The sequence below is a fragment of the Esox lucius genome, chromosome 19 (genome assembly GCF_011004845.1).
Source record: "Esox lucius isolate fEsoLuc1 chromosome 19, fEsoLuc1.pri, whole genome shotgun sequence".
Taxonomy (NCBI): domain Eukaryota; kingdom Metazoa; phylum Chordata; class Actinopteri; order Esociformes; family Esocidae; genus Esox; species Esox lucius.
Window position 1 is genome coordinate 29,766,662 of NC_047587.1, and position 27,976 is coordinate 29,794,637.

Below are 27,976 nucleotides of genomic sequence, written 5' to 3' on the forward strand. Positions count from 1 at the left end.
ATCAACAGGCCCAGGTCTCCTGTCAGGTTCTCTTGGAAGATCAAGCTCGTTGCGGCCAACAATAGTCAGGCAAACAGAGAACGTCTGGATCTGAAAGTTCCAGGTTAATATTTTGCGCATCAACCTCCACAGAATGTCAGGGCAAATGAGAGCCCCTCTCCTTTCGGCAAGAGAAGCACAGCTGAGCTAACGGTCACATGCTCAGTCATACGACAGGCTGTGCACTTCAACAGCGTTTCAGAGACATGCAAAACAAAACAAAAACAAGGGCACCAGGCCTGGATTTAGCAGCGGGGTCATGCGAAAATAGGCTCCATGAAAGCAAAAAACCCAGGTCAGTCTCGTAATCGTAACACTACATTTTTATAAATCTCAGCTCTTGTTAACAATCATCCCACACGGCCACAGTGTCTTCCTGTTCATCTTGAGTTATGTAACAATAGAGAGCACGGCAAAAATAAATGAATAAACGCCTCAGAAATCCATGCGTAATCCGGCTGTAAGCAGCTGTAGGACCTTACCTGTCGGACACTCGTCAAGAGCTGGCCTCAAATCTTTTGTACTGTCTCCTTCAGTATCCATCGTTCCCTCGTTCCCTGCATCCAGCATATCCAGTGTGTCTGAGGGCTGTATGGCCAGGGACTCTCCACTGTCTACTTCCACTGAGGAGCTGTGCTGCTCATCACCCAGGCATGTTCCACTGTCTAGGTCTGACAGGGAAGTCGTCTCTGGACTCCGCGACCAACCACCGTCTGGGTGTGTCTGGGTTCCAAGGGTCACTCCTATGTCTGAAGGAAAAATCTCCTGTTGTGTCAGCTCTGAAGACCACTCTGGGGAGGGACAGGGGGAAGTGATGACCTCATCGCCAAGTGTGTCTGCGGCCCTTTCATGATGAAACAGTGTGTCAGACTGGGAGTCTCCCTGGGGTGTACTCAGTCCTGCCGGACCGGCCTCCAATCCCGGTCCACTTTCAGGCCTCTCACTAGCCTGGTCGCCGTTCTCCTCGTGTTGTCTGAGGTTAGGCTCTGCCTCTCCCTTTGAGGGGTTCTCCGAATCCTCGGGAGTGAAGGTTGGACCTTCGTCTGAGGTGGCGAGGGTGGCCTCAGAGACTGTGACCCCAGCCATTGGCGCAGTGTCTTGGGGTCCGGTCAGAGGCTGGCTCCTGGCAGTCTCCAAGGCCTGGCTCTCCTCCAGCGTGGCGTTGCATTGTTCTACATTTGCGACAGCAGCTGCGATGGCTATGGCCACTACTGCTATTGCCGTGGCTGCTATCTCTTCCCTGTGAGCCAGGGAGTCTGTCTCCTCCAGCGACGCCCACTGAACGGAGAGCTTATTTATCCTGGGCGTCTCCTGTCCTCCCACAGCGCTCTCTTCAGACGGATCAACTGCCTGGACGAGCTCCTTCTCCTCCTCGGCCAAGGAAATGTCGGCGGACGTCTGTTCGTCGCGTTCCTGCCCTCCCCGGTCTCGGGCGCCGTCCGGGTCCGGCCTACTTTGTGGTGGTGCCGCTATCTCCGCTGTGTCCTGCGGCTCCGAGCCCGGGACCGGCTCACTCGGTTGTGGTGACGGAACTCTATCAGGTTGTCGGAAACATCCGCTCTCGCTGTCTCCCTCCGCCATGCTGGGGCTTCGGCTTGCGTCGGTTGTCTGGGCGCCTCCGCTCCTGCTGCTGGTTGACTCAGGGCTGAATCCGTTGGTCGGTTGGCTGGGGTTTCCTGCCTCTGTCTCAGTGTCGTCAGCACCGCCCCCGTCCCCGCCTCCCTCCTCCTCGGCCCCAGGGGTCTGGCGGCAGCTAAAGCCCCACTCGTGCTCCTCAGAATAACTTGTCACGGCTGCAGCAGTTTCCTGTCTTTGTTCCGAGTCCTGTGACTCCGTAGCGTGCGCCCCGTGGCAGCTCTTGGCTCCCGTCGTCGTCTGAAGGGCACATTCAGTGGCCGCCTCGGCGTACCCCAACTTGCCGTTTTCCACAGGGGTCTCCTGGATGATCTCAGGCTCTCCCTGCCTGTGTGCGGTTTCCTGAGCCCCCATGTCACCGCTGTTAGCAGTCCTCTCCCCGGCCCGCTGGGGTTCCTGCCTGTCTTCCTGCCCGTCTTCCGGGTGTTCCTGGCTCTCCTGGGACTGTGTCTGGCCCATGGCCGATGAAGCCAGGGCAGCGGCGAACGTCTCTGCCCTCCTCTTCTCTCTCTCCGCTTTGTTTCTTTTACGGCGACCTGCCTTGCCGCCCTGCCTGGCGGTGATTAAGCCTGTCCTCTCTCTATCAGCTTCCTCCGGCTGATTTCCACAGGATGGTGCGCTGAAAGCTAAAGCCTCGCCCTCCCTCGGCTGCTGGGCTGCGGCTTCGCTTCTTTTATCAGACGCCTTCCCACAGTCCTCTACAGCCGTCTGAGCAGAGCACGCCTCCCCTTCCTCTTGCTGGCCGTTCGGAAAAGGCCCCGCCCCTCCCGGGAGGCAGGCATGGCAGTGGGGGGGGCGTGAAGCAGTGTGTGCTGACAGGTTGCTGAGGTCGCTGGATCCTACTGTGGGGGTGTTCAGCTCGTCTGCCGACAACTTCTGGAACACAACATCTCCCTGCAGTACAGACAGAAACATTGTTGAAAAACTGTCCCATAAATTACATATCACACACACACACACACACACACAGTATATTCACTTCCTGTGAAGATAAGACTTAGTACACAAAACATTCAGCCCAAATAAACTGATAGCATGCTGATAAGTGACAATAGCCCATGTTTTTCCTTTAGGCGCACGTTACCCAGTTGCCTGGCAAACACAAGATCTGTTCTGGGTTCAGAGATTGCACAGTACAATGTCAAAGCAGCAGAATGCATCAGCTGAGCCGTTTAAAGCAGAGTAACAGCTCACCCCGCGGTCTGTGTACCGCTGTATCAGTTTCTGTAGCTCCTCCACCTCTCCCTTGAGGCTGGGCGGACGTTTCCCTGCAACCGTGTCCACAGTCAGGGTGTAGGTGTTCAGTCTGGGGTGGTGCTGCAGCGCTCTGCCTCCGGGGTAGTACCGCCTCTCCTCCGCCTGTATCCGGGTCTCTGGCGAGGTCTCAAACCTGCCCAAGACAAACAGAACACACCGTGTCAAAGCTGAGGTAGCCATATGACAGAGCACTGACTCAGCACGAGAACCACTAACCACGCCTATACGTCACCTAGTGGGAAGCGCGGGTTCATTCCCAGGGCACAAAAGACACGGTGTACAAACAAACTCTTACCGATCCACAGGCCACCTCGTCGCCAAACTGGTTCAGCTTCATTGCGCTTGTTTGTTGATCTGCTATTTAATTAATTGTCCCATGCCCCGTGTGAAACCAGTTTAATGTGGTTTCCAAGAGGAACAAAAAAACAAAGAAATGAGAACAGGGCCATGCATAAATAACATTTCCTTGTTCTAGTCTGAATGTCTTGCAATGGGCGAACACAGGGAGTGGACTATAGCTGTGAGTTGCACTGTTTAGCTGGCTGTGGGTGTGTGCCTCTCAGCCTGGGTACAGTCATCTTTTCTGCCCTCTCACAATGAGTGAAACTGACTCCAACACTACTGTTGTTTGCTCCTTGGGGTTTAAGGCCGGGTGTCTCTGTAAAGCACTTTGTGACAACTGCTGTTGTAAAAAGGGCTTCATAAATACATTTGATTGATTGATTGACTCCGACTGACTCCGGGGCTAGACACAAAACCAAGACATTTGCCTCTAAACAGTGCTTTGTCAACATTGGGCGTGAGGGAGTCTTTCAGCAGATGGATGGGCCGAGTGTTATGCAGCATGGGGACAGGAGATTACAACTGGTTTAAAACACTGTTAGCATTCTTTTCAAATACAGTGTCTGCGCTTGACTGAGCCGGTCAGGCATAACGGACCAACGTTATAGTCCCAACACTGCAAACCTGGTTTCTGGGATGGTGTTTGAACGCAGCAGGCCTACAGGAGGGATGTGATTAGGGGCTGTTGTCACCTGCCCCTTGACACTCGTTGATGGTTTAGGGCAATAAAGGGCTGAATGGCGTCCATGGCAACCCGATGACATCACTCACTGGAGACTGAAAGACGCAGCGCGGGGAAAGAACAGAACAGAGGCACTTTGTGGGACCAGTTCACAGGAATGATCCAGAATCAGGCCTCTCTAATGTCCTTAACAACACACAGTGGCCAGTGGCCATCTGGATGACTGCACTATAAATGTTTAAGCTTTATTAACCCACAAATAGATGACTTGTATAACCGAACCAACTCATTCCCAGGCGCAGAGGGTGAAACTGTGCCTTCTCCAGTGAGTTGGGAGTCAGACATTCAACCTACCTGTTCGCCTCCAGTGCCAACAGAAACAGCAGGCTCTTCCTGACCTGAACTAATCCTGTCTCAGAGCGTTTAACACAAGAGGCCAGGTGACTCAACTGGTCTACTCCCAGCTTAACTTAGCTCAGGACTCATTTGGCAGCACAATAACCTCCCGAAACAACATCACACAACAGCCTCCCATCGACACCAAACAACAGTCATCCCACCGGTCAAAAAAAAACAGCCTCCCCATCAAGGCTAAACAACAGCCTGGTCTCTCTCCATTACGGCGATCAGGTTTCACCAAACAAGGGCAAAGCTGACCCAAAAGACCCAGGATCCGGTGACCCAAAGGACCCAGGATCTGGTGACCCAAAGGACCCAGGATCTGGTGACCCAAAGGACCCAGGATCCGGTGACCCAAGCTTGTGCAATGCGGACACAGAGAGAGAGAGACAGATCACAGGGGTACTACAAGTGGGGTCTGGTAGTTTCCCTATGCCTGGTCAGTAGTGGTCCATGGAGGTCCAGTACATGTGTTTTCTGGGACGAGGGGGCATCTGAAACTCCCGGTCATGGGAGGAGATGGTAGGGGACCTTTAACAGAACCCAGTAATGAGGTCATTAATATGCGCTCAGCTGTTGAACAGATCACCAGACCCTGACAGTATATGTAAACAAACTGGTTCAGTAATATATTGGGGGAGGTTCTGCTACACAAAGTTCTGCAAAAATGCTGACATTTCCGTTTTAAGGGACGTAGCCTCCGAGTCGTACGGAGGAGGGGCCAAAGTCACATCGCTTTGAAGGCAAAATGGTGCCGGAGCACGACTGAGGCAATTCACAAACAACATAAGACAGTCAGGGGATTGCAGTAGCGGTCCTTAGCCAAGCGTCAAAGTGTGTCCTTGGTCTGTCTGCTTATCTCTATGTTCCCCCAACACTCCAAACACGTTCAATACGACCAGCCCCTCGGTTACCGCACTTTTCTCCTTCCCATGGAACATACGGTCCCTCCTTGGTTTGGATTCAAATAGCTAGTTACATATGTCTTAAGGAATCACAATGCATAGTCTTTTGTAGAGACACAAGGAGGGCAACTGGGTTTCAAAAAGGCAGGACAATGAGCCGGCTGAACATGCCACGACGTTAAGAGGACATTCATAATACAAGGAGCGTTTCGCATTACATTCACTAACCACACTGAAAACAGCCGACTACCTTTCGATCACATTGTTTGTGATAAACAAGTTCTGCTATTCACAACTGGCCCATACATGAACGTTATTACCGCTGTAGTAAAGGATATTAAAATGGAGTTTGGACCCGGTGTGTCGGATAAAGTGTTTGATCCAATTGAGTACTTACTCAGAGAAGAGCTTCTGTAGCTGGTCGTGACCCCTCGTCTCCGCAAAGCTGACCGGTGTGAAGCCCTGCTTGTTGGGCAGCCTGAGAGCCTCTCTGCCTCCCGGCTGCTGGAGCAGGAACAGAGCGACCTTCCGCAGCCCTCGACGAGCCGCAAAGTGCAGGAGGGTCTCCTGTGGACCGGGCTCTGCTGATGGGGACACGCGGGGGGGGTGGGGGGGGGTGTTATGACGGGATCTGTGACGGTAGTCCTCTAACCAGAAGGCAACACACAAGAGCAGTGTCCTACCAGCAGGTTTCCAAAAACAACACACCAGCGGTTCTGCTCCCAACTACAGAAGCTGTGCTATCCATTTACTTCTCGCCAGGACAGTTTGATCAGTAACCTGTTTTGCTGCACAGTGTGTTCATATGTAAATCTCTCTGTGCGTCTGCAGGTCAAACAAGGAATGAGTCCCTCCCACTTCCCACTTTTGCTATCAGCCTGAACTGATTGGCCCTCGGCAGTCCTGCCCTCTTAACCTGTGCGACCCGCTGTTCAGCCTGTCATATAATCCCGCCCTGTCCTACTCTCTCACCTGTCCTATGAACCAAACTGCTTATCCTCTGAGTCACCAGGCCTGGCGGCACTGGTCTGTACACGGAGGTCTGTCTTAACTACCCACTCAGCTTCAGTCCCGTATTCGCATGGGTAATTAAGTATTATGGGGACTCTCTGTTAGCTGCCCGCTGCTGAATGCTATTGTAGGAGATGATCTGCCATGCACCACAATGCTGTGATGCGATGGCGTCGGAGGGCCTGGCGGTCAACTAGACCATCTATGCAGTATGAGTACACAGTGGGCGGATTGTTCTGCTGTGGCTAATGAGAGGCTGGGAAAAAAGACTGCCCTGCTTTCAGCAGTCCACTGGGGGTTCCACAAACCAAAAGAAAAGGTGTCGCACAGAAAGGAGTCCTACTAGAAACATAATCCAGTAGTGAGAAGATGGTGATTAGGTACAACCAGGGGTGAGGGTGATGACTGAACTATGTTTAAAACGGGGCATGACACCAGAAGTCTTCTTATGAAGCAGAGGGTGTTGTTATTGTTTAGTGTCATTTTCTTGCTGTCAGGAGTTTCATTTGAAGTAAAAGAAAAACACGTGCAGTCTGTTGTGTCACACTGTCAGACCCTTGGAATCAGAAGCATCAGACCGTTAAGAATTATGTAGCAGCCAAACCTGTATTCTCAATGAGGCCTAAAATACTTAGTACAACAAAAAATGTAATAAATGCAGCCTTCTTTCTCAGTAAATCACTGATTACATCACAGGCCTTACCTATAGGACATCAGCTGAGTAACATAATACATGTTTATTTTCCTCCAATTACCCTACACGGACAAACTGGATCCTATTTTTTCTATCCGGTTACATCAGAGTTATGACCGCTTCTGTTTACTTCTGCAGTTTTGAATAACAGTAGCTGTGCTAGTCTGTTGCTCATACAACAGTTCCATTACAATAAGAATCCTGTGTTGGATCTCTATCATTTTTTACACAAAACTCAATAAACCTACATTTTAAATGAGGGCTACTGAGAGCATAATTATAGGAATGACTCAAATTTGGGCTAGATATTTGGTTTTATTTACTTGCTGAGTTTAAAAACATAATACAACAACCCAATATCTATCAATGTAAGCACAGCCAAGGTGAGAATTATGCTGTGAAAGATGTATTAATGCACCAAGGCACAGAAAACACAGCCTTCCTAGGTGCGGAACAGGAAAGAAACTGCTCAGGTGTCTGACAACGATTCCAGCAAGCTGCTGCTGAATATTCTGCTCCTTTCACAGTCAGACCACAACACAAGAGGGGGAAGCAGTGATCCTCTGCTTTGCAACACATGCGACCGCACTCAGTGACAACATTCTAACCATTTCAGCTATACAAAAGGTACCAATTGGATGGCCACATCTAAAATTAAGTTAGCTGTGTAGTCCGCTTACTGTACTTAACGCTGTGAGGTCTTCTGATATTTTCTTCTGAGTTTTACTGTAGTCATAGGAGAAAACTGAAATTGGATCTGCAAAATGAGTCTGGAGCAGGGTTGATTTACATTGGAAAACTCCCAGGAATGATATCGACCTGCGCTAATTGACAAACATTTCCACTGTTCATTGGTCAGCAGGCTGACAACCTATTTGGGAGATGTCAAGGTGAAAAATAACATCAACCCCACTCCCAACAGTACATGAGATTGGCAGAACACTCAGGACACAATTGGAGCATAGGCTATAATTTCCTGCGTCAGACAAATTCGACGGTAGGACCCTGAGCGTGTTCAACCACCTACAAGAGTAGTGGAGAGGCCCTAACTAATCAGATTTTCCACCAGCCCCCTAGATTCTCATGGCTGCTTCTCTCCCACAAACCCTCAGTCTAATAACCGCTGGGCGATGCTCTGGAATGCTAGCAGATCCTCTACTGGCATTTAGAACACTGCCAGTTGACGTGACATGGGATAAAATATGCCTTTAGACGTTTTACTGCATTTTCCCTGACATTAATGCCCCTCTGGGCTTTATTTCACTGAATTGTTGGCTGTGGCCTGGAGCAGGCGCCGTGCAGTGCCAGCAGAACCAGTAGAGGGAGAGCCTCTGGGCTTAAGGCCCGTTGCTAGCACCAGTTCCAGGGCTCAACGACTCTCGCCCAGGTACCCAGGACCAGCCTCAGGAAATACCAGGCCAGGAGAAGGCATCACACAGCTGGCCCGCTCTACCGACAGATTGGCCAGAGGAATTTCATTTTCCTAACCTGACTGCAGCATACTCTTTTTCAAAGATCAGAGAGTCGGAATGAAAAATGATCAGGGAAGGCCCCAGGTGACAATGGAACTGGAGGAGACGCAAAGCCGAGAGAAATAGGCTGACTCACAAAAAGGATGGCTGCGCTTTCATCTTAACACACATGCCTGACCCAGAACCAATTGAGGCAATAAACCGTTCTAACTGACAGGTGTTTCTAGTTCGCCGTACATTGTTGCTGTGCAATGGTCCCAGTCAAACCCCCGAACTGGCACACACTCAATCCCTGAAAAAAAAAAGGGGCAAACGTCATTAAGATGCTACAGATCCCAAGAGGTTTTATATGGATATAGCTAGCCCTGAGAGGGAAAGATAAAACAGTCGAAAGCGAGGCTGACAGGATAGAAGAGGCTGCTGGAAAAGCGGCACTCTGACTTCTAGCTTTAGAGATTTTGTGTACTGCTTATCTGTTTCCGACAGGGGCACACGCTACCAATACAGATAGGACATCGACTCCCCATCACAGCAGTGAACCAGGACCGACTCCATCCATATACTGACACAACGCCTTACTATAACCTAAGCGAGTTAAAAACCTTCTGTTCATTTGAGTGTTACAGCATTATTCATCTACACACAAATGACTGGGTTTCTGTCTTTTGTGGGTTTTTTCATGAAAGCTATATGCAGCCTACTCAATTACTTTTCATAGCTACTATTTACAGGCCCCCTGGGCTTTATACAGCGTTCCTCAATGAGTTCCCAACATTCTTATCTTATTGAGTTCAATATTCACAATAAAGGACTTTAGAGCCATGATTGACTCAGTGTTTCGGGACATATGCATTACCACGATCATAAGGTATGATTTAGTTTTGCAGCGTATTTAGTATTTTGACTAGCCTTGAAGGACAGCACAATGCAATATTGAAAAGCACTCACACATCTGCTCGATCATCCTAGTTTTCCAAGCTAACTGAGGAGAACAAAAACAATCCAAAATGTACTTTTGATACAGTTGCAAAGCTAACTAAAAACTAGCATTCCTCAAGTGAAGTTGGTCTTTAACGAATTTGTGAACTTCTTAGATGAAAACAACATCACTGACAAACAAATAACAGACCCCTCTTTAAATAGACATACTTTCCCAAAACAACCCTGGCCTACTTTTGGAGATTAGAAACCCATATAGGTCTACATGGACGTGTTCATTTCATATGTGTGGATATCCTGTCCTCTGACATATAAAGGCACGCTTTGGTTTTGGGACCATGTTTTTTTTAACTTAGTGTGTTGCCTCTCTGTGATGTAAACATTTTGTGATGTAAACAATGCAAACATTATGTTAAGAATTGTATTAACCCAATGTGGGACCTCCCAGAAGCTGGTGTAATTAAACTGGCACACAGGTGGGCTCCATTCAACTCATGACTTTACTTCTAATGTACTAGTTGCAGCACAGCTTAATCAAGGTGTGTCATAGCAAGATACTTACGAAATCAGTTTTATTCAGTTTTCTAATTGTAATTAATTTAGAACAATTTGTAGATTTAAAATTTCCCTTTGACATTATGGACTTCTTGACGCCATGCTATAACAACAAAATGTTGTAAAAGCAGTGTTAAGCAGTGTAATGCTATAATAATAATAATAGTGTAATGCTATAATAGTAATAGCAGTGTAATGCTATAATAATAATAATAGTGTAATGCTATATTAGTAATAGCAGTGTAATGCTATAATAGTAATAATAGTGTAATGCTATAATAGTAATAATAGTGTAATGCTATAATAGTAATAGCAGTGTAATGCTATAATAGTAATAGCAGTGTAATGCTATAATAGTAATAGCAGAGTAGTGATATAACATATGTTATTTAATTCTACTCTTGTGCAGCTCATGTTTAGGGGTCAGACTATTTTCTCTCCTACCCCCAACTAATAACATAACATTGAAATCTGTCAAAAATTCAAAAAAATAATATACATCAACTAATAAACTGTAATCATTATATTTTCATGTGGCTTTGAAAGAAGACAATAAATAAATGTACACCAAATGTATTTTTTGAATTAATAAATCAAAAATGTATATTGTCCCATATAATATATCTGCACACCTACATATATTACTTTTTGTATGTATCTTTTCGGTTTAGCATGTCAACAAACCCACTGATAGGAGTAATGAATTCAAGCAAATTCAATAGTCTTTATTTATACATTTATATAAAGGCTGCCTCTCCACGTCTCTTGTAGTTAAAAAAGCCAGCGTCAGGGGTGTGAGGGACTGGGTACTCAACAGCAGGTCATTCATGGATTAGGTGCAAAAATAAGTACTGATTTAAAACAAGTACCGGTAGAAGATCCATAAAATCTACTTGAAAACTCACAGGCCAAAGGAAATTGTGTAAAACAGGTGTTATGACTGAACGTGGTCAGTATTGGGGTCACAAACCCGACTAGGTTCGTGACCTTTCCTTTACATTGAACCCAGGCTTCTTGCCACTGTGGTTAATTCCAGGGAGACAGCGGGAAGATCGCACACCAAACATATTGACAAAAACAGGCTGATTGGCTCCAAATGAAAGAAGCATCAGTCAGCCGTGACCAATGCTGCGACACTTATCCCTGATATCCCCTTTGTACTCCAAACCTAGGCCCAACCCTGCTAATGGATCTTATACACACTGTGGCTCAATGCCCCATCCTAATTGGGTGGGAATGTTTGTTTTTAGCATATCTGACATTGCGTTCCAGACTTTATTATGATAATCCAAAAAGAGCAGAAAATACAGAAATAGGGAAACACCGAAAGGGAAATAAAGTGGTTCTAAACACAATCAGAGAGCCAGGCCAAAAACATCATGAGGGAAGAACTGGATACATTCCAAGGAAGGGGGGGTCTAGAGCTCTTTCTCTCCTCTTAAGAGTACACCTCTCTTGATTCTCCCTCTACTCACTGTCAGGACCCTCTGAGTGCCAATTAACTGAATCACTGTAGTTGGGCTGAGCAGGCACATGTCAGAGCCTGAAACCCAAATTAAATGACCCATGATAGTCCGTGGGCGGGACTACCTTTTCCTCCGGACACAGCGTTGGCTGGAGCCCAGGTCAATGCCCGGATAAGGGCGGGGCTGGAGTATCATTAATGAACCACCTGGTGGGCACACTCCACTGTTCACTCAGCGAAACGAATCCTCTCTCAGCGTAGAAGGAATGTTCCCTCAGCCTACTTAATGACCTTGCTGAGGCGTGAACCGAACACGGCAGTACTGGGGCATGAACCAATGAGCAGGTGCAGAAGCCTCCTGCAACGGGATCTGTGCCATTCACATTGTAAAGACTCCTCTATTTGACCAGCATCAAAAACACTTGGCTCTGCCTGAGCCATTTACTTGCTACGGGGGCAACAGTTTTCACCCAACCAATGGCATTCCAGTTAGATTGTGTTGTTGTAACAGCGAGAATAGAAACTAATTGTGTTTTTTCCAGAACTTTACAATTCAACACTGATGAGTGAGGCTAGGGCTTTCTTCTTCTTCTTGTAAGCTGTCGTACATTTTGTCAGGAAACACAACGACCAGCTAGCTAGCCAGGTACAATGCTACACTACACTGCACCGGTGCCATAGAGTGTAGCACTGTATCTGGCTTGCTAGCTAGTCGTCACGTTTCCTGAACAAATTTTGAATCCTGACTTCAACTACGTGCTGATGTCAGGACTTGCCTTAACTAGTGGAGATCAAGTCGCTGACCGCTGATCATGTAGAGGCCCCTTAAATTTCTTTAAGATATCAGATGAAGCGAGCATAGAAGCCAAACCCTACTCACCTAAGCTGTTGGCCTGGTCACTGGTTTCGGGCGACGTGGCCCCGTTGGTGCCCAGGACGCTCCACCCCCGGGGCAGGGCCAGGTGTCTGAGGGCCAAGGATAGGCTCTCGTCCAGCCGCTCACACTCCTGCAGCGGGATCTGGCACTCGTCCAGCAGCAGCGCCCCCTCCAGGCCCTCGGCCTGGCCCGCTGCGCTCACCAGGAACTGGGCCATGTCCAAGGCCAGATCCTGGACAAAGTTGAAGCGCTCCTCGGCCACCGAGTCCACAGAGCCACCGGGCCGCGCTGAGCACAGGGTGACCTGCACCGACTCGCAGCGGTCATGGGCTGTGGAGGGAAGGCAAAGGCTCGGTCATGTCAACTGCACTCACGCCTCATGAAAACATACTTAACTGTCTCTGCGCTGAGGGTTTAGTGTGGTCAGGCCTACACGGCTCAGATGAGAAAAACTGAGTAAACTGGTTTAACATCCGCTGTCGGCTGAGCTGTCGACTCTGGGTTTCTGTGGCTTGTCTTTGGTTGCTACGACGCAAACATTGTCCAAACACTGAACTATTTGTCAGTAATTATTTTTATTTTTTTTTAAACAGGAACGAAAAGGAAACATTAGGCATTTAAGTCTGTCATCTGCCGATATGTAACTGACACACTACTTGCCCAAATAACTTGGCCTGCAATCGGCGGACTTCGTTCAGAGAGAACAAACATGCATCTCAGTGGAAATTTCAAACAGACCATTTTACAACCCAGATAGAGGAGTGTTATAGAAGAGGACTAACAGACAGCCTTGATTTTTATTACTGAACACCATTTGATTGTCGACAAGAGGCAAAATGACCATTAAAACCGATTAACAATGTCACAGTATTTCAATCATGGCCATGTTCCAGAATATACTGTAATGTTGGTTACCAGGCCCACTGCCTCCCCTGGACATGCACTGACTTCACAGCAGAAGGGCAGATGTGTGTTTATCTGAGCTCATGTTACTCATGACACAAGAGTCACGAGACTGAGGGGACAGCACACAAACAGCCAGAAGACCCAAAACCCCCTATTCATTGCTTTGCTGACGTCCAAGCACACACACACACACACACACACACACACATACACACACACACACAGCTAAATCACAGCCGGGTAGTCATCATCGGTGTGCCACACGTCGGCCATGATTTTGCCTGAACGCTGCATGTTGACCAGGGTGACAACTGATTCTGGGAGAACTACAAAAACAACCTTTCAGTTTGACGCTTATTTGATATTTTTATCTCCAAGACCTCATCTGGTTAGGCCTATACATGAACAACCCGTGGATAAAAACATGGTTAATTGCCAATAACCAGAATGAGACAGATATCATTACTGAGCAATGCTACCACATAATGACTTAGTTCCATGGCTGGGAGAGTATATGTGAAAAAGCAACATGGCCCTCATCTAGAGTGTTAAACAGTGCTACATTTCCCCCTGTCAGCTGCTAACAGAATGTTCCCATTTCAGTGTAACTATGAAGTACACAACATTAGTTGGATATCCCTGTAAAATACAGTAACAGAGTCCATGAAGAGGTGCGTGCGCACACATGCACGGGGCAACAGTCCAGAAACAGCCTGTTGCTTGAAAGTCACCTCTCTGTCCACTAGAAGTGTAATTCCTGTTGATGAATATGTCCTAGCAACCGTCAGATTGACTAAAACAACAGCGGAGACCTCCGGCGGTGGAGCTCTGCGAGGAGAGAGCAGTCCACCTGAATGACGGAGCCTCTAGAGGCTTTTGACCAGGTCCATTCGGAGGCCTTAATACAGCGGCCAAAAGCCTTTAAGTGTTCCAACGGTGAAGTGATTACACAGGATGTGCCAAGGAACTGCTGTTACACATTGGCATGCGTTTCTGTCAGACTGGCAGAGTCCCAAACTGTACCCTAACTCTCTAAAAGGAGCACTACTTTCCCCTGGAGAAGTGCACTGTATGGGAAATAGGGTTCCATTTGGGACCCCCCCCCCCCACCACCACTCTACTGTCCCGCTCCGGTCAGAGACCCTCTCCTGAACCCTGGCCTGGTTAGCCACCCCTCTGAGCCTTGAAGTTCAGTCTACATCGGTAAGTCAAAGATATTACGATTGCTGTCACTGCGCACTTTCCACAGGATGAAATGTACCATAGCTACATCGTGAGGTAATGCCGCACGATGTGCATAGCGTAGTCATAAAATCACTCAGAAGGACACAGTGAATCCTTTAAAGAGTCCGCCGCATATTTAGTTCTACCTTACATAGCACTTCAAAGCCGGCGTAATGTATACAGTTGGCCGCGTATGAAATCATCACAATACCGGAGGTGAAAATACCTAACTTGAATGAGCACACACATATCGCCTGGCTAACTGATGATGGCATGGCTAGTACACCACAGCTATATTTGGCCATGGTGTATTTACAACTAGGGTAAAGCTAATTCATAGATTAGGGATTGAGTAATGCTATTTAGTTAACATGGAAAGGCGTCCGAGGACATGTACTTATACACGTAGCTAGGGTAAAGAAGACAAACACACAGACACACAAGCTCAGGGCAGGTCTGTCAGGAGTTGAATCTCTGTTTAGTCTCGTCAGGTTTCACTCGTCGTCTGACGTCCGTCAAATGAACGCTGAATGTCCCCAAACCTCTACAGCCATTAAAGGCTGTTCTCTCTTCCGGCTGTGTGTTTTGGTGAGTGTACGAATCATTGGTTTTGTTCTGGAACACTTCAACATATGGTCCTAATGCCCCTGTCGTTATCTAGACCCCTAGGACGATATGGTGTCACGGCTGACGGTTCACTGGGGGTGTTTGGGACCGGGAGCTTGAGAAACCCCGTGTGGTGACAGACAAGACACAACTCTAGGTGCTGAACGGAATGCTGGGACCTGAAGGCCGGTGATGCGATGCGGGACGTACCTGGGCACACGGCCTGCAGCGTAACATGGCTGATCCTCAAAGTGCTGGTCAGGTGCCGCTGGGAGGTGCCGGCAAACAGCAGGTAAAACTCCACATCCTCCTCATCCTCCAGACGCTCTTCATCACCCAGCTGCACCGTCAGAAGACAATCACCCTGGAACAAAAGTGAACAGAACTCAACTCGCATATTCTATCCACATTTGTTGATTTGTGTAGGTCCAACGTAGCTTGGAGCTGTGTGGCAAACTCAAACACATCTACCAGATCTGTTTGACACATAACGAGGACAGGTATTGTTCAACAGCAGTCTAGTACTGATGGAAGACCCAGGCTTTAATTCTACAGTTGTCTATTACTGAAGAAAGAGACAGGGTTTTATTCTACAGCTGTCTATTGCTGAAAGAAGAGACAGGATTTTGTTCTACAGCTGTCTAGTATGGAAGAAAGAGCAAGGATGTTAATCTAGAGATGTCAATTACAGAAAGACAAACAAGGCCACTTACAGTCTAGAGTTTTATTAATTTAGCAGAAATGTAGGGTGGAATACTCTGTTGTATTGTACATATAAAACCACCATTACCATGCCTTATTTAATGACATTGTATTGCCTAAGTCTGTCTGTAGGTTTCTTTAAAGACATCTTTGGTTTTACAAACAACGAGCTAATAGCAACACGCTTCCATTGACAGCCTTAGTATATTGGGACTTACATTCTGTGTTAAGCCTGGCTACGTGCTGGCCTCAGACAGGTCTGAGATATTTATAGGCCCAGTGTAAACGCTGCACTACCTGTGGATCCTTCAGAACCGTCAGATTTATATAGCAAGTTTGTCACACAGCATTACGGTCCAATGTGACAAGCAGCCTCACAAAGTGAGCTGAGCATCAGCCTGACAGGAAGTAGATAAAGCTGGAGCAGGGCTATGTTTCCTGTCAGGATTTGCTTTTATTTATAGGTTATCTGTGGGCCTGTCCAAACCGCAGCACTGCTAGATCAGGCTGACTGCCCTCTGTTGTTTCCACAGACACACATTATCGTAGTGGGGGTTAACGGCTGTTCAGACAGACATGCATGGGGCAGCATTTGACAAAGTAATGTCACACTCCCTTCACTGATGACATAAACAAATAGAAAGAAACACAAAATCGATAGTCATGAAATGTCAAGCAGAAAAAAAATTCAACATCCAAAACCCACGTTTCATGGATGAAAAGAATCATAGCATAGTCGGTGATTACACACAACAAGTCCCAAGTATGTGGACAGGACTGTTGATATTGGACAGAGGGCTGAAGCCATAACCGTCAGCTCTGAATGCTAGTCAACTGGTCTCTCTAGTTGATAACCACCAGTCAACTTGACTCTCTGGTTGACATAAGCAGTTATTTATTTGATGACAATAAGTCAGCTTTTCTCGTCGGTTAAGGACACGCAGTCAGTTGGTTACTAGGGTTGATAAGAAGCAGTCAGCCGGTCTCTCTGGCTAATGAAAACCAGTCAGCTGGTCACTAGGGATGATAAGAAGCAGTCAGTTGGTCTCTCTGGTTAAGGAAAACCAGTCAGCTAGTTACTAGGGTTGATAAGAAGCAGTCATCTGGTCTCTCTAATGAAAACCAGTCAGCTGGTTACTAGGGTTGATAAGAAGCAGTCAGCTGGTCTCTGTGGTTAAGGAAAATCAGTCGGCTGGTTACTAGAGTTGATAAGAAGCAGTAAGCTGGTCCCTCTGGTTAATGAATACCAGTCAGCTAGTTACTAAGGTTGATAAGAAGCAGGCAGCTGGTCTCTCTGGTGGATAACAAGTAGCTAGAAGAGAAGTCAATATGTACGTTTCCCTCTTTATATAAGATAAAACGGTAGTAACATACAGTGGACTGGAAGAGGAAAGATCACACCCAGTCATCCTACGTCCTGTACCTGTGAAGAACAATAATGGCCTTGGACTCTTGTACGTATCTTTAACAGGCCGAGACAACAAACCATCGGAGAGAAAAGCCCTAATTATACGGTCACAGATGAGCAATGTTATCTCCATGCTCAGGTTGTATCAGACACTTCCTACATGAATGGCACAGAGGAATTCAAAGAGAAGAGACGTACCTTTCTACCCCTCCTTCTAACCTCCCTACCCCTGGCATATCATGTGTCATGCTCATCTTTGATTGACGGAGACAACAACCCTACTCCACGCGTTGGTGTGTCCAACACTGGCGGCTGTGGCCTTGAGGCCCTATGGTTCTAGACAGACGGCTGGCTGGAACCATGGAGATTGTAGACATAAGAACAAAGGCTATCCTTCAGAGATGCTGAATGGAACGCATTATATTTGGTTAGGATGAGGGAGAAAGAAGCCGAATAAAATAAATGTTATCTTCAATGAAACTGTCAAAGATTTTTTCCATTATGTAATAGTGACCAGGGAGTTAGAAAGGTTTCAGACTGGGATCAAATGATAAAATATTATGTGACAATAATGTATTAAAAAGTTTGAGCGGTCAGTATGGCTTGTTTTCTAAAGGCTTCAGACCTGTCATAATCATAGGAAGTCAATCTGAGAGCATCTGAGGACAAACGACGCCCGTTTCTTTCAAGCAATCAAAAGTAGCGAGGGTCAGAGTCTGAAACACATCCAAGCAACACAAGTTCTTTTTAACAATGACACAAGCATCCAGACACCAAACAGAATAGCCTGACAAGATTCAATCACAGGATAGAGTGTGACTAGCCTCAGTGTAAAGAATTTCTGTCCAAGAGCATGAGCAAGCATACTAATGGTAAACTGGGCCTTGGGCCACCACAAGACTCTTAAAACCTAATATGGACAACAGGTGTTGGAGCAGAGAAACAGAGCCAGATGAAAAAGATAACCCACCAAAGTCATGAGAAAGCAGACCACCCTGTAGGTTTGGGAGATGTAGTTATTTGTAAACAAGATGAGTTCAATTTCAAGTACCAGAAGTTTGAAAAAGATCATCCAACCATTCCACTAGGGTTCTAACCATTTTTACTATGGTTCCAACCATTCCACTGGGGTTCCAAACATTTTTAATAAGGTTCCAACCATTTTTACTAAGGTTCCAACCATTCCACTCGGGTTCCAACCATTCTTACTAAAGCTCAAACCATTCCACCGGGGTTCCAACCATTTTTACTACGGTTCCAACCATTCCACCTGGGTTCCAACCAATTGTACTAGGATTCCAACCAATTTTACTAAGGTTCCTACCATTTCAATAAGGTTCCAACCATTCCACTGCTGTAATTTTAGGGCCTAAGTTGACTGCCTCAGGTCAAGTATGTTGTTAGGCATTCTTGGGCTGTTTGTGATGTTGTTCCAGAGATCTCCATCAGACGTATGCCTAACTGCTGCCTGGAAATAAACCCAGAGGAGCCCAAGTAAAGCTCCCAACTGCCTGCTACATCCTCCAGGTGTACTTCTAATGACAGGCTGACGGACATCACTCAGACCAAAAACAGGGTGGCTCTGTGTATGTGTGTTGGGGTCAATTCAAAATGTTAACAATTAATTTTAGTTTTCAGGATCTTAGGATATTTCCAGCCCATTTGATTTAGTTTAAACATGAAATATTTCAACCCTAATGGTATTACTAACAATACGTGAGTTTAACATAAACATTAGAATGGTGATGCGTAGAATAAACGAGCTATTTTAACTGTGTGTATGCTTCATTCAGAGACAGCTGTATAACTTCAAGGGCACTCCACTGGTCAAAGGGCATGAACACAACAACATACTCCAAGGTTTTCTAGAAAGACAGGACACAGATAATGTTCTCTGTTCCTACATGTCTGGCTCCAAGAATTCAATGAAATTAGCAGAGAGCCAGACAACTGATTAAAAAACCCACAAGGCGCTTAACCAAGGCCTCAGACAAATTGGTTTTCACAAACACCTCTACAGTCAGAAATAAGTTCTCCAACACTAATAAGGATCTTCTTGAATTTGAATGCTTGATATCCCGTGCTGAAATGGTTTTCAAAACAGACAACTGCACAAGCCAGCCCAAGAACAGCCACTCTCTGGTGCACATGTGAATGAGTCATTGTCACGAATGCTGTGGTTTGCCCAGGCTGTGTTACATTCCTGACCCTGTGATCACACCACCCAGCACCAGGGGACCACCATCCCAAGACACCCTGAGAAGGCAGAGAGAGACGGGACAACCAACAGACTTCACTTCTCCATTTGCAGTAGCTCCTCCCTGTTCTTCCTGCTTCTGCAGCCCTCAGGGTGGGGCAGCAGAAACTAACCAGCCATGTGTTTCAAAGCGTGTCAACTCTTCTTGCTTCACCTCACTTCTAATGTGTTCTGTTAGGCGGGTCTACTTGAGTGAGAGAGAGAAAAAAAATGGTTGTAGGCTTTGCAGTGCCATTGTTTATGAATGCCCTTGAGAGAAAAGCAAGTGCAGATCTGTTAGTGTCATGGTTACACCATAACTACAGTGAAAAGTTCTAACTTCTAGCCAGTTTAAAGGTTCTTACTATTAGCATATTAACATATTAGCAACACATGAATATATTCCTATAGTGGATACCTGTAACAACATTTAACATTCATAAACCAGTGTAGTTAAAACTCCTTAAGTTTGTCAACCATGTATTTACATTTTATGTGTGCCCTTTATTAAGATCCCCAGTAGCAACTAAACTGCAGCAGCTATTCTTCCTGGGTCCAACGACTTATAGACCATCCCACAGTAGTAAAGTCTGATGACAGAACAACATAATACATACACTCACCTAAAGGATAATTAGGAACACCATACTAATACTGTGTTTGACCCCCTTTCGCCTTCAGAACTGCCTTAATTCTACGTGGCATTGATTCAACAAGGTGCTGAAAGCATTCTTTAGAAATGTTGGCCCATATTGATAGGATAGCATCTTGCAGTTGATGGAGATTTGTGTGATGCACTTCCAGGGCACGAAGATCCCGTTCCACCACATCCCAAAGATGCTCTATTGGGTTGAGATCTGGTGACTGTGGGGGCCATTTCAGTACAGTGAACTCATTGTCATGTTCAAGAAACCAATTTGAAATTATTCGAGCTTTGTGACATGGTGCATTATCCTGCTGGAAGTAGCCATCAGAGGATGAGTACATGGTGATCATAAAGGGATGGACATGGTCAGAAACAATGCTCAGGTAGGCTGTGGCATTTAAGCAATGCCCAATTGGCACTAAGGGGCCTAAAGTATGCCAAGAAAACATCCCCCACACCATTACACCACCACCAGCAGCCTGCACAGTGGTAACAAGGCATGATGGATCCATGTTCTCATTCTGTTTACGCCAAATTCTGACTCTACCATCTGAATGTCTCAACAGAAATCGAGACTAATCAGACCAGGCTACATTCTTCCAGTCTTCAACTGTCCAATTTTGGTGAGCTTGTGCAAATTGTAGCCTCTTTTTCCTATTTGTAGTGGAGATGAGTGGTACCCGGTGGGGTCTTCTGCTGTTGTAGCCCATCCGCCTCAAGGTTGTGCGTTTTGTGGCTTCACAAATGCTTTGCTGCATACCTCGGTTGTAACGAGTGGTTATTTCAGTCAAAGTTGCTCTTCTATCAGCTTGAATCAGTCGGCCCATTCTCCTCTGACCTCTAGCATCAACAAGGCATTTTCGCCCACAGGACTGCCGCATACTGGATGTTTTTCCCTTTTCACACCATTCATTGTAAACCCTAGAAATGGTTGCGCGTGAAAATCCCAGTAACTGAGCAGATTGTGAAATACTCAGACCGGCCCATCTGGCACCAACAACCATGCCACGCTCAAAATTGCTTAAATCACCTTTCTTTCCCATTCTGACATTCAGTTTGGAGTTCAGGAGATTGTCTTGACCAGGACCACACCCCTAAATGCATTGAAGCAACTGCCATGTGATTGGTTGATTAGATAATTGCATTAATGAGAAATTGAACAGGTGTTCCTAATAATCCTTTAGGTGAGTGTATGATAATAAAATGACATCATATTTCAAATGATAATATAATCATAATACAATTATGTCACATTTCAGATTATATTACAATATCACATTTTAATGATATCACAATGATAATACAATTACATTACATTTGAAATGATAATACAACGATATCACATTAAAAACTGAAAATACAATAATTTCAAATGATAAGACATTCATTAACATTATACTACATGTATAGTAGTATTATATTAGTTTTATATTACCATAGAATATGATCACATATCAAATGATAATGCAATAATAACACATCAGCAATCCATTTCTTTACCGACACAGATGTTTGTCCAAGTCTTATTTCAGCATATGATTTAGATATTATGGGTGTGATAAAATGACTGCATATATACATTTTTTATTTATTTATATTTTCTGCACAGTCTGTTAGAGATGCTTTGAAAAGTAAATAACTAGGCAGGAAAACATTTGGCATTAAGAAGAGGACCTCTCATTTGGTTCATTATTCCCTACCAGGCTTTTAGAAGGGGAAGGCCAACTATGAGCCTGTCATAGCAGTTGATTTCCTTGCTCCCTGGCTTCCTTCATGGCTGGGATCAGTGATTTCCATATTGTGTAAACTTTTGCCAAAATTAATGTTGAGGAAAATGTGCTCTCTCAAAGAGCACCAGAAGACTGATCAAAGATCAATTGGTCCGTAAGGGAAAGTAAAGTTCGGAATTTACGTGTGCAAGAGTGGGGTACAGAAGCAATCTGTTCCTACTGAAGGCAGTGCAGCCACGCCTGCATTTTCAAGACATTAAGATCTTAAAGCTCCCCTCAAAATGCCATCCATGATATGTCATAGTCACCAGTCAAGTCAATTACACTTCAACCAGTTACTTCAACCAGTTAATGCTAGCGATTTTGTAGATATGCTAACTATTCTAGCTATCTTAATTAGGGTTAGCATGCTGATCGCATAACTTGCAAAGGTAACGCTGTAGGTTGATTACCAACATTTCAAACAACATTCCCAGCTATTGTGAAAACAATAATGGCATTTATTTATGGGAATGAAAAAATGTTAACAAGGCAAAATTGTCTCCATTTGAATGGGTGTCAATCAAAGAAGCCAGAGTTCCAGTCTGGAAGCTTACTTCAAGCTACACTGACAATCTGCCACCAAGACTGCAGTTACTGACATACAGTATGGCCCAGAAAGAGCATTCCCATAGAGAAGCCTGTCTGATAAGTTTCTAACAAGACACTTGTTACCAAACCCAAAATTCCCTAATCCATTGGAATTAAAAAAAATGTAATAAACCAGTGCCTGCCATGTTTTAAGATGTCGTTGTTTGCTGTGCCAGAGGGCAGACGAAGGAAGCCCATTACTGGATGCAAACCTGGATACAGATGATTCACAAACTGACGTATGAGACTGTAAATAGATAAAAAGCAATTCCTGGCAATCATGAAGGATGTCTCTATTTTATTTTATTTTTATCATGTCAACTGACTATTCGTGGGGATTTCTACATCCATATTCCAGCAGCGGGTTGTGGCTACAGGGAGAATGAATAACAGGAACGTATATTTTGTTATCATCACAAAGATTATGTTTTTAAAGAGACCATTTCAGTACAAAATAAAAGTTATTCAACACAATATAATGGTCTAATGTTCCAGAAAATGTACAGGAATTTGTATTAAATTTTTTGCTTTTTCATTTGATTCATACTGTAAGTCTGAGGAGAGCTAAGGACTGTCTTTTATGTACATCTATATAATGACAGTTTGAATAGCTCATGTCTGATAGAGGAAAAACAGGGCTGGGATCACTTCTTCAGAGTTATCAGGTTCAGTTTTCTTTCCTCCCCGTTAATGGGGTGAATCAGCACCCTCAAAAATACCGTCCGACGGCGTCTCTTTTCTAAACCACATCTTAAGTGCTGCTTCGATATAGCCTGGTTGTCAGACACAGAGAATGAAGACTGGAGCCGGCTCTGTCTGGGTCATCTCTAGCTGCTACCGCCACAAAGCCAAAATTGGCAATACCGTTGAAAATTAATGAAAAAAAGAAATCCAGTTTCATGTCTTAATGCAAGTGGAGCAGGTCCAAAGCTTCATGTTCCTCGGAGCACACATCACTGAGACGTAAACACGCTCCACACACGCAGAGCCGTGAGGCTGCACGTAAGAGACCAGGAAGCTGAAAAGATTTGTCATGATCCGATCCACATACAGTCATACTGCCCCAACACCTGACAACAACACTGCTTTCGATCACAAGGCACTTCAGAGGGTGGTGCAAACGGCAGAGTTCATCACCTGGGCCGACGGACCCTCCTCGTCTCTTTCTCATCGAGGAGAAAGCAAGAGGCCCCTCACCTCTGACACTCCCCTCCAATAGGGTTAAAGAAGGAAACGTGGAGCGGAGGTGGAGAATATACAAATAACACTCTTTCCAGGCAAGACATTTATGGTTGCTTGTGCATATTATGGACCTATTTGTGTACACTCAATGCAAAGCGGCAATATAACTTGTCATTGCTCAGCCATATGCAAGTTTCCACTGTATTTTGACATTATAATGCTTGCATACCAGATTAAAGGAAAGTTGTATCACTGCTTTTTGAGTGGGAGTAACAATCACATCATAACAATCCAGCCCCATCAAACGTACTGATGCTAGAAATAACCTTAGCCTACTGATTAGACTGTCTACTGCTATTTGTCATTGCTGCATGAGTTAAAGAACACTACTTCGAAAGGCCTGCCTTTGTATTTAAACCATATAGATGTACATGTGTGTTTTTGTAATGTTCATTTAAATAGCAGGAACTATTTTCCTTTCTTAGTTTAATCTCTGATGTTCAGAAATAGGATGTGACTTTTTAGGACGGTGAAATCAGAGCAGCACGCATGAAACATGATAGGAGGTCACTAATTCTTCGAAGGTCTGACAAAATACAGATCCGCAGCCACTATTCTATTCAATGTGGCCGTCATTTTTACATTGGCTACACAGAGGGCAGTGTCAACCTAGGGCCTGAAGGCACCGCTTCCTCTTTGGGTACTGAGCATGCTCAGAGGGAAGTGTCCGGAGGGGAGGAGGGCTCAGGCCCAGTGTGCACTGAGCCCAGCTGATCCCCTTCTTCGTGTGGCTGCTCCCTGAAATCCGACACTGCCGGGCCACGCATCACACAACAACAACCCCCTCTTCTCCGCTCTCCTTCTTCCCTCTACCGCTCCACAGCCGTGCTGAGAGCTCTGCTCAGGGATCCGAATGGTAACCAGGGAGCCGGGGTCCCATTCCACGCCCCGCCTACACGCCCAGCCACGGGCCTCTACAGCAAACCCATGATACACACCAACAATAGGCAACAGTGATCCTTTCTTCACACAGGCCTCTCTTTGGTAACACAGGCCTCTCATTGGTCACACTGATCTCTCATTGGTCACACTGATCTCTCATTGGTCACACTGATCTCTCATTGGTCACACTGATCTCTCAATGGTAACACACAGATTTAAGATTGCCAGACAGATAATATTACCCATTGATTTAAAAGATACTTTACAGAGTTGGCTAAACGTTCATGACACATTTAACACCTCGCCTGGATGAATCCACATGTTTTTTTCAAGGGGGGAGGGTTCTTGCGGACATCCTACAACACTGACAACACTAAACCATCTTCAGACTTGACCGATACTAAAGAACAGGGGTACTCAACTCTTACCCAACGAGGTCCAAGGCCTGCTGGTTTTCTAAACTACCTCATCATTGACTGCACCCACTTGGTGTTCCGGGTCTAAATCAGTCCCTGACCAGAGGTTTGCGATGACCAAACAGTTTGGAATTGGCTTCGAGGTCCAGGGTTGAGTTCGAGCTCAACGAGTTAGGTCCACACCACCAGGACAGACAGACAGACCCGGATGAAAGGTCAGTCAGACCAGACAGCCAGGTCCAAAACAGGGCAGGCTGACCAGCCACACACAGTACCACTCAGAATTTGGACACTCACCCATTCAAGTCAAGTGAATGGGTAAGTCTGTGAAAACATTTGACTGGTATTGTACCTATTACCAGCTTTAACAACAGCTAGTGCCTGCTTGTTTTAACATACTATAACACGTTTGACACATAATCTAATAACCCTGTTTGGTCTTGAGGCTGGCCACCTTTGTGTCACGTGGGCAGCTCATGCCCTGGGTAAATCTAATTAAACATGCACTAACCCAAACACAGCACTAACATGCAATTACCTAGAGCAGACGTACAACCTGCCCCACTGGCCTGTAGTCACAGCAGTGAAAACACACCCAGTGTTCTCACTCCATCCATCCCTCCCTCAACATGACGTTGTGTACACACACATCCTAGGTAGCATCTATATTATCACATTTCTTGCTTTTATTTTTGGGTCGCTTTAATCGAAACATGCAACGACACTATGTAGTTAACATGTCACCAAAACAGAATGTCAAATTAGCAAACGAAAACAGTCTGAAAGCCGTGATACACTGCGATGTATTGAATCCGTTTCCCAGATGCAGCACAGACAGAAGCAGGAGTTAAGATGAAAGTGGTGTACTTACATAAAGCGGAGCTTGCTGTGGATTTAGTTTCATGACACTGGACACTGTGGGGAGAAGGGAGAACACCAGTGTTAATGTAGTAAGCCAAAAACAGGGCACAGCATGAGCTACGGAGCCTCACACTTTCCTGTATCAGCAATAACCGGAGTCAGGTGGCATGTTAGCTGCAGAAACACTGTGCTTGTTTCGAGACAAGGCATTTCAAATATAGAAATCAGTTCAAATTATTATCATTTTGAGCACTTTACAGTAACATAGCCGATTATCTCTTTCTGCTAAACTAAGGATTTTAGCGGCTTTCTTTTGACTGTGTAGAATCCCACAGATGGAGAGAGACCATTCCTGTGGTTTGGACTTTTTGTTGTTGATGATTAAGGTCTAAATAGTTTAGTATTTTCTGTGCTGACTGAAGATGTGGTGGAGCTGGACTCCTTTGAGCAGTTGAGTGTGCAGCATCGGTTTATTATAAACTTGAATTCTAAAATCAAAACATGGAAGATCATCAGCTTTATCTATGCACGCCCCATGAAAATGAGGATGATCCCATATCAGTAGGTCCGTGTGATGTGGCTCTGTTCTTCAGCAGCAGGAAGTGTCTCCACTGAGGAGTGAACAGAGAAGCCTAACAGGCCTGGCTGGCACCAGCCCTGCCATTCATCCCAAACACATGACTTTGCATGGCAAGTAGAAACCCCTATATCGGCACAGGCGGGCGGGCGGGGCCACTGGACACAGCATGTTGCACAGCAGTGAGCAATGGTGACTTTTAAAGCAACAGTAGCATCGTGCCTCTAAACAGAGGCCACTTCCTGTTTTTCTAAACGCAGAAGCTACTTCCTTTCTGAGTTTATTTCCTCACGTACTTTGAACTGGCTTCGAACCTGCACCAGTTATTTATCTGATCAGTGCATGAGTCCACACTGTGACTCGCAACTCACCTCAGCTTTGAGATAACAGAGTAGGTCTGAGACTGTCTGCGCGTGTGTGTGTGTCAGTGATGTGCTCTCCAATTTCACTGTGTATTGCCAACCAAGTGTGAAACCATTACAGCATCCTTTTGAAGGCAGCTGAAAGCAAAGTAATGGAAAAGCCTTCCTATTTTGATCTGGTACCCCTTCTGTTTGATCTGGTACCCCTTCTGTCTATTTAAGATGTTAATCCACCCCCCACTATTGTTTCCTAATCAGCCTCAAGTAACATTCTGCAGGGGGTGGTTCAAAGCGCCAATCTGATTATTAAATCCCAAGGCACATGGTGTACCAAGTACAAACCAACAAAATTGAAAACGTTTTTGTGGGGGGGGGGGGGGGGGGGGGTTAGGAATTGCAGTCTTGTAGGTGTCGGTCATTCACATAGAGGAGCACACTAATCCCGCATTGTGATGTCCAACTCCTGGTTATAATTCCCCTTAACACCACCAGACCATAACCCTTTCCAACCCCCACTCTATAAGCCAGGGCAGTCGTTCGGGCCTCAGCCCCACTCTACCCAAATCCCAAGTCAACTGGTCTATTCACAATATGATAGTTCCATTGAGGCAAGACTATTGTGTCAGCAATACATTTATCTTCAATATTGTAAAACTGTGAGAATCTAAATTGATGTCCTTTGGTACTAACATGACGTAACTAGCTAGCTAGCTAAAGCTACCTCTTCTGACACATACAGCTTGCTTAGCTTGATTTATGATGAAAATACTGCCCCAAAAAAACAAGCAATTATCAGTCTCTGTCCTTACGAAGGCCAAACTTAAATGCTGCCCATTGGCCAACAGAACATCATATCTAGACAGCGTAGCTGCTAAACGTCACACTATCACTATTTTATCACAGTAATTTTGTAGTCCAATAATTGTAGTCTTTTTTGATGTAGTGGAACTGGACACTAATTCTGAGACTAATGCTGATTGAAGATCTTATTTTGGAAAGGAGCTACACACGTATCGGTTGCACCTATTATCAAGCTCTGCCAGCGCGATTGTTACAGATGCAAATTTGAATAGATGTTCATCTATATATTATTTAAATGCTGTTCCGATATCTCTTATTAATGTGAAATGGCCCCCAACCTTCCCACTGAAAGAAAACCAGACTGCATGGCTAGCTGCTGCAGGATTCCCACTCACTCAACAGGTGTTGATTTAACATGGACCTTAAAGCAAATATATAATCAGCTTCTCCATACACACGCTGAGCAGCAACGTAT

General features: G+C 45.5%; 1 protein-coding gene across 7 annotated transcripts in view; it reads right to left on the reverse strand.

Annotated features, from left to right (window-relative positions):
• Positions 1-27,976, reverse strand: part of akap13 (A-kinase anchoring protein 13) — a 90,596-nt gene that overhangs the window by 42,662 nt on the left and 19,958 nt on the right. For 6 of the 7 annotated variants that reach the window (XM_029115282.2, XM_029115281.2, XM_029115283.2 and 3 more), the window contains exons 2-7: positions 25,772-25,815; positions 15,219-15,372; positions 12,276-12,602; positions 5,657-5,843; positions 2,869-3,064; positions 522-2,568 (exon numbers count right to left, since the gene is read on the reverse strand). In XM_029115282.2, coding sequence (XP_028971115.2) covers positions 522-2,568; positions 2,869-3,064; positions 5,657-5,843; positions 12,276-12,602; positions 15,219-15,372; positions 25,772-25,804 — 2,944 coding nt within the window. In that variant the 5' untranslated portion in view covers positions 25,805-25,815. The remainder of the gene's footprint in view (positions 1-521; positions 2,569-2,868; positions 3,065-5,656; positions 5,844-12,275; positions 12,603-15,218; positions 15,373-25,771; positions 25,816-27,976) is intronic. The other variant, XM_029115278.2, reaches the window with a different exon arrangement.